The sequence below is a fragment of the Meleagris gallopavo genome, chromosome 11, assembly GCF_000146605.3.
Source record: "Meleagris gallopavo isolate NT-WF06-2002-E0010 breed Aviagen turkey brand Nicholas breeding stock chromosome 11, Turkey_5.1, whole genome shotgun sequence".
Classification (NCBI taxonomy): Eukaryota; Metazoa; Chordata; class Aves; order Galliformes; family Phasianidae; genus Meleagris; species Meleagris gallopavo.
In genome coordinates this window covers 15,473,277-15,485,645 of record NC_015021.2, presented here as the reverse complement: position 1 = coordinate 15,485,645, position 12,369 = coordinate 15,473,277, and the positions used below count along the sequence as shown (strand labels likewise).

Below are 12,369 nucleotides of genomic sequence, written 5' to 3'. Positions count from 1 at the left end.
GGAAACGTCTAGAAGCGGGAGGGGCCGGGGCCGCGTTCTGCCGCATCCCGCCCGCACCGCCGCGCTCCGCACGGAGAAGGGGCCCGGGGCCTCCGCGCCGCGCCGTACCTGCTATAATCCGCGGAGCCGCCTGACATGTTCCGATAACCAGCGCTGTCCTCAACTGAAAAGGCAAAGCTTCCGCCGCGGCCGCCTTATATACCCGCCCGCTGCCGGACTCGTTTCGCTCCACTCTGCGCATTGATATACTTCTCACACCGCGTGGAAAAAACGCGAATTCCCGCGGATTGAGGCCCCTCTGCCAGCGATCCCCTCCCGCCCGCTCCGTGAGACGCTCTCAGCGGGTGTTTCTCGGCCCCCGGGGGCCGCAGAGGCGGCGGAGCCTCGGACTACTTTTTCCTCCCCTCGGAGCGCGGAAGGATATTGCAGCAGTGGCGGCGTGACAGCACCACGCTCCTTCCTCTCGCCCCCCCTCCCGCTCCGCACGGGGTTTCCCACCCCGGCCCCTGCTGCAGCGCGGGGGAGGGGAGCGCGGTGCGCCGCGTTGAGGGTCGGTGCCGGGCATGGCTGCGTCGTGCACGCAGAGCGCGTCGGTTGTTTTTAAAGCTTTCTCTGTGCAGTCCGAGGATGGCAGCGCAGAGCGGCTCCCTCGGGTATCGCGGGGCTCGCCTCCCGCTCCTCACACACACAAGTGCCGGCGCTGTGCAGGACGGCTTCCCCGTGTCAGCTCACGCCGAGGGCGGGAGGGGCAGGCAGAGAGGAAAGGAAAGGGAAGGAAAGGAAAGAGCGGTAGCGGGTGCCGCCCGGCCTGCTTTATGTGGGGGAAAACGGCGCCCTGAGGTGGTTCCGCCGAGCCGCCAGGGATCCTGCCCCTTGCTTTCACGTGTTGGTGGTTTTAATGCACCGCTTGGGTTCTACAGTAATGTGTTCATAGGTATTTCTTCTGTAGGCAAATAATGCAAGTTATAAGCTATCGTCGGTGCCCTCTTTAATTGGCGTACGTGAGTCACCTCTGAAATTTGTTTCCATAGTGATTCTATAGGAACAAGTGCAGTGCTTGGAAAACACGACCCTTTACTTGTCAGGAATGCTGAGAATTGTGCAGAATTGTCTAGAATATCTGCGAGGAGAGGCCGAACGTACCCATGCTATGGTAGCATCTGCTGGGGAAACACCTCCAGAAGTAACAGTACATGCCAATATCCGGGCTGAATCATACATCCATGGGCTCTGCTGACCTGCCCTACTGTTCCCATGCCTGCCCCTGTGGGCTGGGAGGGCTGCACTGCTGCCTGGGGCTGCCCTTCACACAGCAGTGCCTCAACGCCCTCCTGAACCATGGCCGTGCACCTCTAAAGTTTTGTATTCCGCTTTAGTTATTTGCAAGAATGTGTAGAAAAGTTGTCTTTTTAGGATGTTTAGGAACGTCGGCCATTGTTTTTCAGTCTTTGAAGGCCCATTTAAAAAAATTGTAAGCTGCCCTCTCAGATGGCAGGTACAGCATCGAAAGGTCAGACTTCGCCACTGACACCTGGGATTGATGCTGGGATTTGCTGCATCCTCCGGCTTTGAAGCTTTCTAAGCTTCGTGCAGCCGTCTCCACTGAAAGTCTGCTCAAGGCCCGTGTTTGTGTTATCATTGGGCTGAAGCGATACCAAAAAGATATTAAATAATAGCTTTATCTGTGCTGCTGTCATTAGGATCCACAGCCGCACTTACTGCATGCTATGCACTTGGGTAGATGTCTCCCCGAAAGACAATCTTGGTGAATCATGAGATCTTTGGTGGGAATGAACAGAACGACGCATTTATTAATACTGGGTAACAGATGGACCAGCTAGTTTAGCAGCTGGGTTTCCAGTCATTACTCATACAGTCAAAGTGAAGAATGATATATCTAAAGAAAGCAGTAGGAGTTGACGCCTCCTGAAGCTGAGCTCTAGTTGAGCAATCCCTTGGAAATTTCAGAAAGCTCCTTTTAGAAATCTCCTACCGTGACTCGAACATACCATGAAGCTGTCACGTACTTCTTGGAAATCCTGGAAGACCCTGAAGTCTCTTCCTGCACTTGTGCACGAGCACTTCCAGCCTTGTGCTGCACCTGATATCGTGCATTAAATAATTCCCACAGCTAGCAGGGCAGAGAAACATCGTACGCAGTTTATTCAAGGTAGGTCATGCTGAGGATCAAAATGACTTATTAGGGTGTTGTTAGCAAGAGGTAATGTTTTTCAATTCGTCGTTCCCAAAGGATCCTGCCTAAACAAAAACATGCTTCCTTGGATGTAGGAGTGGATAGCAAAGATTCTGGAAGGTCTCCAGGGGAGAGAAAAGGTCTGAGTTGCAGGAGGCCCGTGCTTGTTATTTAACTAGTCCCAGGTTTTTGTTAATGCTGACTTATTTTGTCACTCCACTGAAACTGCAATCTAAACAAAGTAAAGAAGAGTAGTTTATAAGGTGCAGTATTGTTAGTGCACTGAGGCTTGTTTTGTATTCTCTAATATTTTGGTATAAGTTGACATCCACAGAACGATGATTTTAGTACATCAGGCTGCTAGGTTTGATTTGTCATCCTTTTCAGAAGTTATTTCACAACTTTGGTTGTTTTTTTTTTTTGATTTTTTTTTCCAGACATATTTGTGTTCCCTGTAGCTGCAATCAGACTTTAGTTATGAAGTCTCCATGATGGCCACGTCGAGTGAAGTGGAAGCACTTCCAGATGTGGCATTTTTTCTCTTAGTTGAGAATCTGTCTCACTGAGTCGTTGTGCTTTAGGCCAATAAGGAACATTGCCCAAAATGCTTAAATGAATTAGGAGGCGAATGCTGTGCAAAGCCAATGGGATTTGGGCCGCTTTATTTCATTTCTTTCTCCCCTGTGCTCAGTGTGTTCTGGATGTTCAGACTTCGTGCCGAGGCCGTAGGGTGGATTGGGCCTTTTGCTGAGCAGCTGACTCACTTGTCTGCAATGTAGGCACCGAGGTTTGTGGCTGTGTTCCCTCATTGCTTCGAGAGCAAGTCTGCAAGCAGCGCTCCTGCTTCACCTCTGTACGGTTGTGTCTCTTAGCCTGAGTCCTCTCATTGCCCGTAATATAACGGATATTCTCAAGGCAAATACTCGAAGCAGAAGAATATTTTTACTTCTGTCATTTGTTTTTAATGATTAATTCCTCTGTGTGCTGTGGAGCTCCATGGTCATACTTTCAGGTCTTGACTGCTCTCCTTGCTGAATGATTGCGTTATTTCTGACAGTTGTAGAGGTTTGGAACCGCGCCCTGGACACGCCTGCAGCTGAGCTCTGTTCTCTGGTATCTGAAAGACTTTCGGTGTGACCCCAGCCCTGTCATTCTAGCAGTTAAATCGAATAGGTGATACAAATGAGAAGCTTTCCATTGACTTTTGTTGGAGTAAGGAGTTTGCACTTCAGTATTTTTCCTTTGTAAAGTGGGGAAACAGTACTTTCCTCAGAGGTTATACGTGGGCTGGTGTTTGAAAAATGTGGAGATATGTAATGGGAAGAGGCTTAGAAAGCATTTGATAGGAGTCGCCTGCATGCTTTCAGGATAGAGTTTGTTCTTTCTGTTGCAAAAGCAAAGAAAGGGCGATTAAGCAGGTGGCAGCTGCTGATAACATCCGGGCAGTCCTGGGTTACATTTGTTTTTTAAGTTAGTTAGAAGGCTTGCGCCCTGGAATAGCATGTCATGTGTTTCCCTGAGAAAGCCTTCAAATAATGTTTTTTCCATTGTTGAGAAAAAGGTAAATTTAATTGTATAAAGAAAGCACTTTTCCCTTTGATATTGGCAAACCATCCAAGTAAGTTATTTGTTCTTGTGGTTGTTCAGTTTGGAATCCCCTGAAGATGCTGAGATTTTTAATCACTGAGCTGATTTCACTTCAGTTTTGAAAGAGCCATAGTGGCTGAGCTACAGCTGTATTGAATTTTAAGTACCTTTCCTCATTGATTAAACAAACCTCCAAGAAACAGAGTAGTGTTTCTGTCCTTTCAAGGGGGACCCAAAGCCCGTGAGCTGCGCCAAGACAGGAGCCCCGCAGTGCCTCAGCAGCTCTTGGATTGTACAGGGCTATATCCACAGCATCACAGTTTGTAGTAAAACAAAAAGCCTCAAGAGATCCAGCCCTGTGTGTGTGCTGAAGTCTCCATCTCCTCCAGCGGAGCGTCTTAACCTGCAAAACGGAGTATTTTGCGTTTAAGGAGCTTGTTCCAACATGTAAATGTTAGCAGTAAAGATGGTGGTTAATAAAATGAGCTGTGTCGGTAGAGGTATTGCCTCGAGGTAAACCTTGGCTTCTAGAAACTGAAAGTTTTCCACAGAGCTTTAATTTTTGTAAGAAATTGGCATCTGTTTCTGTCTGGAGGTAAGCACAGCTCAGATTCCCCGAGCTCTGGTTCTGTCAGCAGTGCTGGCTTAATAGGAGAATACAGATAAGTACTTTCAGCCTCGTGCCCTCATTTTCATCTGCCTGGAAAATTATAATCTCCTATTTTAGAAGTGTCCCTTACTGTTTAGGGACTGATTGCTTTCTGTGCTCTGCTTCCGTCTGCTTCTGGTCATTCTGGGAGGAGAGCTGAGGTTTCACCTGGGTAAAAGGTTTTAGAGAAAAAATAGTGGAGGTAAACACTGAGGTGTGTTCAGTCACTTTTGTTTTATTAATCCTCGTGAGATTTTTGTTTTGTATGAAAAAAATGTAAATATTAGGAGGCTTTCCTCTCTCACAGCATTCCAGATGCTGTTGTCAGGACTGGGTCTGAAATGTGTGCCTAAAGCTGCTGAGGAGCTCACTTGTAATCCTTCTCGTCTTTTGTTTGTGGTTTCTTTTTAGGGTCGTGGAGCACCTGTATGCCAGCCCTCAGCTCCCATGGTTGGTGCTGTAACCCACCTCAGAATGCTATTCTATTTTGTTTTGTATGTTGAGTGAATGCTACTGGCAGAAATGAACGTGAAGGGTACAAGACAGTGAAAAACCTGTTCTTTTATTTTCAGGTGGTGCCCCAGAACAGCTGCCCAGGTTCTCCCAGGATGCAGTGATGCAAGCACAGCCAGCACACAGGTAATCACATTATTTTGGCTTGGAACTGCTGCATCACTGCATGTGCTAACCTGGGGCTTCATGACACTGCTGTCAGCAGTGACTAGAAACCTTTGTTCTTTACACAGCAGGAAACAGAAATTACAGTTCGTGTTGAATTACAGAAATACATTGATTTATTTCATGCAGATCTGGGAAGTAGTTAGATGATAATTTACTGGCTTTTTTTCAATAAATGAAGCAAATGTATGTTCTGCTGTTGAAAGTCACTTTGTCCTGTGCTAGGTACTGCAATAGATTTTGGTAAATCTTCTGAGTCTGATACAGTTGCTTTTTTGCTATATTCAACCTTTATTTGTAGCTCATTCTGCTGATTAATTTAAAAGTGGAAAAAATAGGAAAATTCAAATATGTGAATGAGCAGATGTTACAGATACTCAATAACCACCCATTATTACAGTTTTCTCTTTCTTTGCTCGTTTGTCTTCTGTAGCTTGTGTGGCCATTTCTAAACATTTCCTGATATACGTTGCCATGTATTGCTAGGCTATGAGCTCTTGTATAACACGATTCCTTTTGTTTTAGCAGGAATTTAACAAAGCACTGATTTAGTTTATTTGTCAGTAATGAGTAAAGACTCAATTACAAACCATTTACAGCTTTCTGGATTTTTGTGAATGTGATATTTTGTGCATCTTAAGCTCAGAGTTTTTCCATTCTCACGTTTCTGTATGAAAAAGCTGAGTATCAGGGATTTTATGTAGCTTTAATTCATTACACAAAAGGAGTTCTCTAGTTTTCTTTACTATTACTCATTTGCGTTGCTAATATTCACCTTCTGGATATAGAAGTTTCCACCTTTAGGAGCACATTTTTTTCTGAAATCACATCAGAACTGTGTTTTTTAATTCTCACTGCATTGGAATTGTCTTTGCTAATTTACTGGGCTAACAAACTGCATGTCTTTCTGCAGAAGGAAAGAGAAAGAAGCGCGAACCGTAAAGAACTGCTGCCTCAGAGCTGCTGTTGCCATAGAGCTTCTAATGAGGGAAAAAAACTGCAGCAAGGATTTCTGCTGCTGCTGAAGGTAAGATGAGGGCACGCAAAGGCTGTAAGAGGGGGGTGGGGAGGCAGAGGGAGGGAGAAGAGGAAGAAAGTCGTCCTTGCTGTCTAAAAAAGGAAATTCAGTTTCAGTGTACACGAGCAGAATTGCTGGTGCAGAAGAACAAAGCTATCTCGGTTGTTTAGGGTAGCAGGAGTGATGAGCAAGCAAGCGCATTCCCATGCTTTCAGGAGGAAATGCTGCAAAGAAGGGAGGAGAAGCAGAGCTATCGTTTAGAAAATACTGCTGCTTCCAGATACCTGCTTCTTGGCACTGCCTGGCGTTAGGATTGTTCCCCAGGGTAAAGACAACTGTGAAAAAATCAGACAGATAAGCAGGAAGTAAAATTAGTGCTGAAAATGTTCAGCATACGCTTACAAATTCTGCGGGTCTGTATTAAAATGTGTTACATTCAGCAGTACAGTACTGTGAATACAACTGCAATTGTGGTTGTTTTTTTATAGTGAAGTTGTTATGATAAATTAATCCTTAATCCATCTTTAATGCTGAATACAGAACTGAGATCAGACCTGCTTTCTGTGGAATCTCTTGAACAGGGAGAGCTCTGTAGAATAAGACTCTCCACGATTAGTGCAGAATTACCCACAAAATACTCATCCCAAAAGCTGTTGTCACTGTTTCTATGTGTGTTGTGTCACATATTGCAGCTTTTTGCTATTGCTTCCCTGCTCGTTCTCAGTCTCTTGTCACTTTCTGAGATGACTTAAGTCCTGCCCAACAAACCCAGCACACCTGCCATGTTTTCACAGCAGGGCCCTGAAGAGAATAAAACAACTTTTAGAGGGTGTACTGAAGGCAGGGATAACACCGAGTGTCTTAGCTATGCTGATAAAAGTGTGTTTACATTGCTCAGCCACCTGCTCAATGTACTGAGTATGCTTGGATAGAACAGAATTGTGAATTTCCTTTGCAATTTCTTAACTTGCGCTTTATCACCACTTATCAAATGTTTGATTGTTTCTCCTGGAATTCTGTCTGAAGATTGGCACAGAGAGAGTTTTTCCAGTAGCAGCCTGTTAGATTGATCAAGAATCATCAGTACAGGTTATAAATAAATGTATATTTGGGATTCCGATTGCTGTCAGCCTTACAGTCTCTCACTACAACATGGTTATTCTGTGAGATTATAGCAGTTGTATGAGCCATTTCTGAGTTGAGAATTGCACTGAGAAAGATCTACTGATTATGAACACATCAGTTACTGTTTCAGAGGTACGTCATGAGGAAACAAATGTGTAAGTGTACTTCTTAGGAGTTTGACTCATTTTGTGAGTCACACTCATTTTGTCAGTCTCATGCACAGCAGATAGACTATCTGCAGACTTTGGAACCATTCTTACTTACAGCAGTCCTCAGTGAAGCCAGTGGTTGATGACATCCTATTAAGCTTTGCGTGGATCCCTTGAGCTAACACATGAAGTTTAATCCATGATTGTGCTTAACCCTTGATGATACGAGCATTTAGTTCAATGTCAGTAGGAGGTTTAGTAATTTTCTTCTCAGAAGGGTTACTAGTATCTTGCTGGAGTGAATAATTATGTATCTGAGTTCCACACAGCATTAGACTGTGCATTTCAGAGAAGTTCAGTCAGCTTGTGGATCACATTACTTGGAGTTCTTCAGAGATCCCAAACAATACTTTAGTCAAGTGTGACTCTGTATAATAAACACCCCATATGGCAAAAGAAGCTGATGGAAGCTCCTTCAAGTGGGATACAGGCACTGCAGAGCAATAACAGGTAATAAAGAAAGAAAACTGGCTTTCCACTTCTGCCACCAGAAACAGCTCAAGAGGAATGCAATCTTTATTCAGCTGCTAACCCTTGAATGAGGGTGAGGAGGAGTGGATCCCAGCTCCACCCCTTCCAGTCACTTACATGCACTGCTTGCTCCCTGAGCTCCCTGATTAGCCATGACTTCTCACCTGGCAATTCCACTGCACCCCTTGTATAGACTGACTGTCCAAGGAGGAATGAATGATCCTTAAGTAGACTAAAATTTAGTTGCCTTAGACAAGCACTTGGTGGGATTGCACAGTCCTAGGTCAACTTAATGTAATTCTACACCTACAAAAAACAGACAGCTAGAAGCACTCATGTTGCTAATTGACAGATCATTCTCGGATATGGGTAAGTATCTTTTGCATAAATTACATATATTTATTTTGTTGCAGTTGATGGTGTCCAAGTACATATTTATTCTGAAAAAGTGAAGACCTACTGTAGTGCTAATGCAGAAATGTCTTGATGTGTGAAATGGAATGCAGATAGTTTATGACCTTCAGATCAGAGCTGCTCTGTCTTAGGCAGTGTGAGCTACAACCATCATGTCTACGAGCTTTTGTGGAAGTTTCAGAGGTCTTTTGATTGTATTATGGTGGAGAAGGGACTTTGTCTAAATCTAGCCTAAACAAAGGAGTTGTTTATAAATCTGTTAATCTGTCCATGTATTTGTATGGAGCTCTGAAGAAAGAGGAGATCTTCTACTTCATGCTTGTCTTCTTTCTTCTTCAATCTGGGTTATATTGTGGAATTGTTTAAGAAAAGAATGAAGTATGACAAAACTTTGCCCAGAACACTTTAATCTCTGCATTTGGGCCAGGAGAAAAACAAAAAAAAAAAAGAAAAAGCAATTAAGCCACTGTTGTTGCTGTGATTAATGCCAGAACCTGCACCAGTTCCCCAAACTTACCAAATATGAGACTTATTTTAACGGTTAATGTTGCCCATAATCACATTTTTTTTCTGTTTGCTCAGAGGTGCTGCACTGCTCTGCATCCAGTTCTGTCTCTTTCAAGTAATACAATTCTTCTGCACCACGGGCACTGACAGTGCTCTAAGGCTTGATTTGTAGAAATGCTGAGTAGCCACCCTACCATTTAAAGCTAGTAGCAGCACTTCTCAGCACGGTTTTAGAATCAGGCCTCTATGCTCAAATGAGATTTTTCAGTTTAGCTGTCATAAGGCTGTTTAAATGATCACTCTGAATTCACCTAAACACCTGGAGCTGATCTATTTTTTTTCTTTAGGAAGTATTTTATCAATAATGGATTGATTTCAGGGAAGCCGGAGTCAGTATCCCTTGATTAGTATTATTATTATTCTCTGTGACTCAGTTTGAACTGAAAGAGCAAGATGGGTAGTTTACAATGTGAAAACTGTATTTCAGTGTTTCCTATTCAAATTGCAAATCAGCAATATTGGAATTCATGGCAGAAGGGGTCAGAAGATGGGGTTTCTGTGATCTTTGTTATTATGCTCTGAGAAGAGTTGTTCCTTCAGAGCTTATGTTCAGTTTTTGCTGAGCTGCAGATTAAACCAGGTCAGTAGCACCAGAAATTATGGTACTTGTTGCAAGATGCCTTACCCAATTAGGAAAACTTTCACTCTTTCCTCCTCGAAACAGCCTTGCTCCTGTTTGGAATGCAATAGAAACATGATTATTAGCTACGTTGTACCAAATCAGATTTGTTCAGTGCTTAAATTAAACGGTGGAAACTGAATTGCAAAAATGGAGTTGGTGAACACAGTGAAATTCAGAGTTGTGTGTGAGTAGCTGGTCGTGGAATTGAGAATGTCTGTTTCAGTTGTTTTTAAGAATATTTGAGGAATCTGTGTATTGTGTTTTGTATGTCTGTCTACGTATTGGAGGCCACATAGTGCTGCCGTTTCTAGTTCTGTGGCCGCTTAAGCCCATTTTATCCTCAGAGCTGCGATTCCTGAATTGAGAGCAATTATCTTGGTGGCTAATAGACTTCAAAAAACAAGGAAATAAATGGGTTCTTACATCTCATAAAATTCCAATGTCTGCTGTTCATTCTCCCTGCTTTCTGTTGTCAGGTGCCTGCAGAGCTCTCTCCATGGCTGGTTACACTTTGGGCACATAGCATTAGATGATGACTGGAATTACAGAGTGTAACTAAAAGGTTGTGTCTGAATTACAACAAGCACCCAGCAGGCTACCCACAGCAAAGCTGAGGAGTTTTCTGCATGTCGTTTAAATATGTATTTTGTCTCATTGCCACAGATGGAACAAAGGAGAGAAAAGAGCACTTTAAATCCAGACAGTGACAAAATGGCCATCAGGTGGCTCTGCTTCTCAGCAGTATGAGGAGCAGAGGTTTAATTCAGACATATTTTCATACCCCAGACTACCAGTTCCAATTGTCTGTAGGAGCCAGAACGCTCTTTCTTTTTTCTTCTGAGGCAGGATTTGCTATTATTTTTTCACACTCACGTACAGCTTCACTTATACACCTTGCACATCATGAGTAAAACTGGCCAACTTTTAAAGCTCCGCTGAAGGAGCTTAGCATTTAGTACAGGTTGCACAAGCGTGGTGTAACTGATCCAAAAGGCACGCTATTTGTTAAGCCTGCTAAACCTTTCGTGGCAATCACGAAGCCCTAATCGGGAGCGTTTGGAGATCAGCGATTTGACTTCAGCAGGAAATCTGCCATCTGCCGGCCGAGGGGGAAAATGACTTGGTGAGATGCACCGGCGGAGCGCTCCGGTGGCTCCAACCAGGGGAGAAACTGGCGGCTCTGAAGGGCTTTTCGGCAGCCAGGTGTTTCAGAGCGGGTCAGTAGTTTTCTGACAGCGTGTTTTTCCATCAGAAAGTACTGCTCTGTTATAATTAGAACTTTCTGTGGGAGCACATCAATGGGAAATAGAAATGTTCCGTTCTAAAAATGTCAGAACATACTGTTTCCAAATTTTTACACTGCAGCACCGGTTTTTAGTAAATAATGTTTTTTTTTTTCAAATAATCATTTTTGTACACTATAAAAACAGTAAGTCAAAATCGAAATGGTCTTCTTTGTATGAAGCACTGCTGAGGCCTCGCATAATCACTGGAATGAGAAGCTCAAGGCAGTGAGAAGCGTAGGAGTCCTGGCTCTCACTGTGCTGCTCTGACCGCTCACTGCCTGTGGCTGTGCAGGTGTGCTCTGCAAGGCAGTATGGTAAGGCTCTGCCTGTCTTTTCATTCAGCTGAATCAGAAATGGAAGGACGCTTAGCTTTTCTTGTCTTTGTGTCTTTATTTCTCTTGCTGCAGTTTTTCATGATTTACTTAAATTGCTATAGTGATTTAAAGAAAAACTGGCCTGAACTTGGACTTATACATAAAGAACTCCCAGTTATGCCCAGAATCATACAAGTCAGTATTCAGGGGGGAAAAGAAAACGAATCAAACAACTAAACATAACTCTTAGGACTTTCCTTTATATAGCTTGGTACGATCAGTACTTGTCATGTGCTAAAAAGAAAATATAGACTTTGCATTTTATCCTGCAAGGAAAACAATGAATGAAAAAATTCGAGGATCTGATTAGCAGGAGATCCAAAAGTTCTTATTTTTATATATGTGTCCTTAAAGTGGGGCTGTAGCTAAGTTTGATTTCTTAAAGACTGCTAATTTTGTTTTCAGAAAGGACAGTGTTTCTGATTATGTAACACCAGTCATGACAAATAACTAAATAATCTGTGGGATGGCCACTTAAACTGTGTTAAAGAAATGTTTAGATTTGTGTAACCAGGCTGAATTTATATTCAGAGATATTTTTCTAATAATAGATTTCATGGCTTCTTAGATACCAGGCAGAGCTCTTTTGGTCACTGTAGGGTGTGTGATGCAGGGGAGTGCCAGAGCACAGAGCATGATTGCATCTGTAGAACCCAGCAACAGGAGAAGAGTAAGGGGGAATGTTTAGGTTCAGAAAGTCTGAGTTCAGTTCAGTTCTGTGATTTGTAGGGCTCTGCTCTCTCATGACTATTGCAGAGGTCTTGTTTTTTTTCCTTCTGCCCCATCTCCCATTTCCATCTCCCATCCTCTCGTTCATTGGCAATGCTATCACCATCAGTCACTTGACCCTTCCCTTCTCTGTTTCCATCCTTTCTGTTAAGTTGCTGCTTGCTTTTCTTTTCTTTACCCGTCCATTTTACTGCATCAGAGCTTTACCATTTGTAGCATCTGACCTTTTCAGTAACTCCATGTGTGACCAGGCAGTGGTTCTAGCAGGTGAACCAATTTAGCATTAAATCACTTATTTGTGTATTTATTGTATCTTTCCAGCTGAATGAATTAGCAGATCCACATGTGGTGAAACTGTGTTTTCATTTGCCAGAACTACTGGCTTTTTTAGTCAGTGTATTCCACCATAAACTCAGGTTTTGGAAGATACACGGAATAGAAAAGTC

General features: G+C 43.4%; 1 protein-coding gene and 1 long non-coding RNA gene across 4 annotated transcripts in view; one reads left to right on the top strand and one right to left on the bottom strand.

Moving 5' to 3' along the window:
• The window catches only part of EIF4A2 (eukaryotic translation initiation factor 4A2), a 6,478-nt gene extending 6,267 nt beyond the window's left edge, over positions 1-211 (bottom strand). For both annotated transcript variants that reach the window (XR_004160966.1, XM_010716843.3), the window contains exon 1: positions 109-211. Coding sequence is in view for 1 of the 2 variants with exons in the window: in XM_010716843.3 (XP_010715145.1) it covers positions 109-137 (29 nt within the window). In the remaining variant the exon portion in view is untranslated. The remainder of the gene's footprint in view (positions 1-108) is intronic.
• Positions 212-311: 100 nt separating this feature from the next.
• LOC104912679 lies at positions 312-10,831 on the top strand. Of its 2 annotated transcripts, none has more exons than XR_004160967.1 (3): positions 312-2,170; positions 5,003-5,069; positions 6,022-10,831. It is a non-coding gene; the product is annotated as an uncharacterized LOC104912679 (long non-coding RNA). The 2 variants fall into 2 exon arrangements; XR_004160968.1 differs by lacking the exon at positions 312-2,170 and adding an exon at positions 4,489-4,880.
• Positions 10,832-12,369: the final 1,538 nt, after the last annotated feature.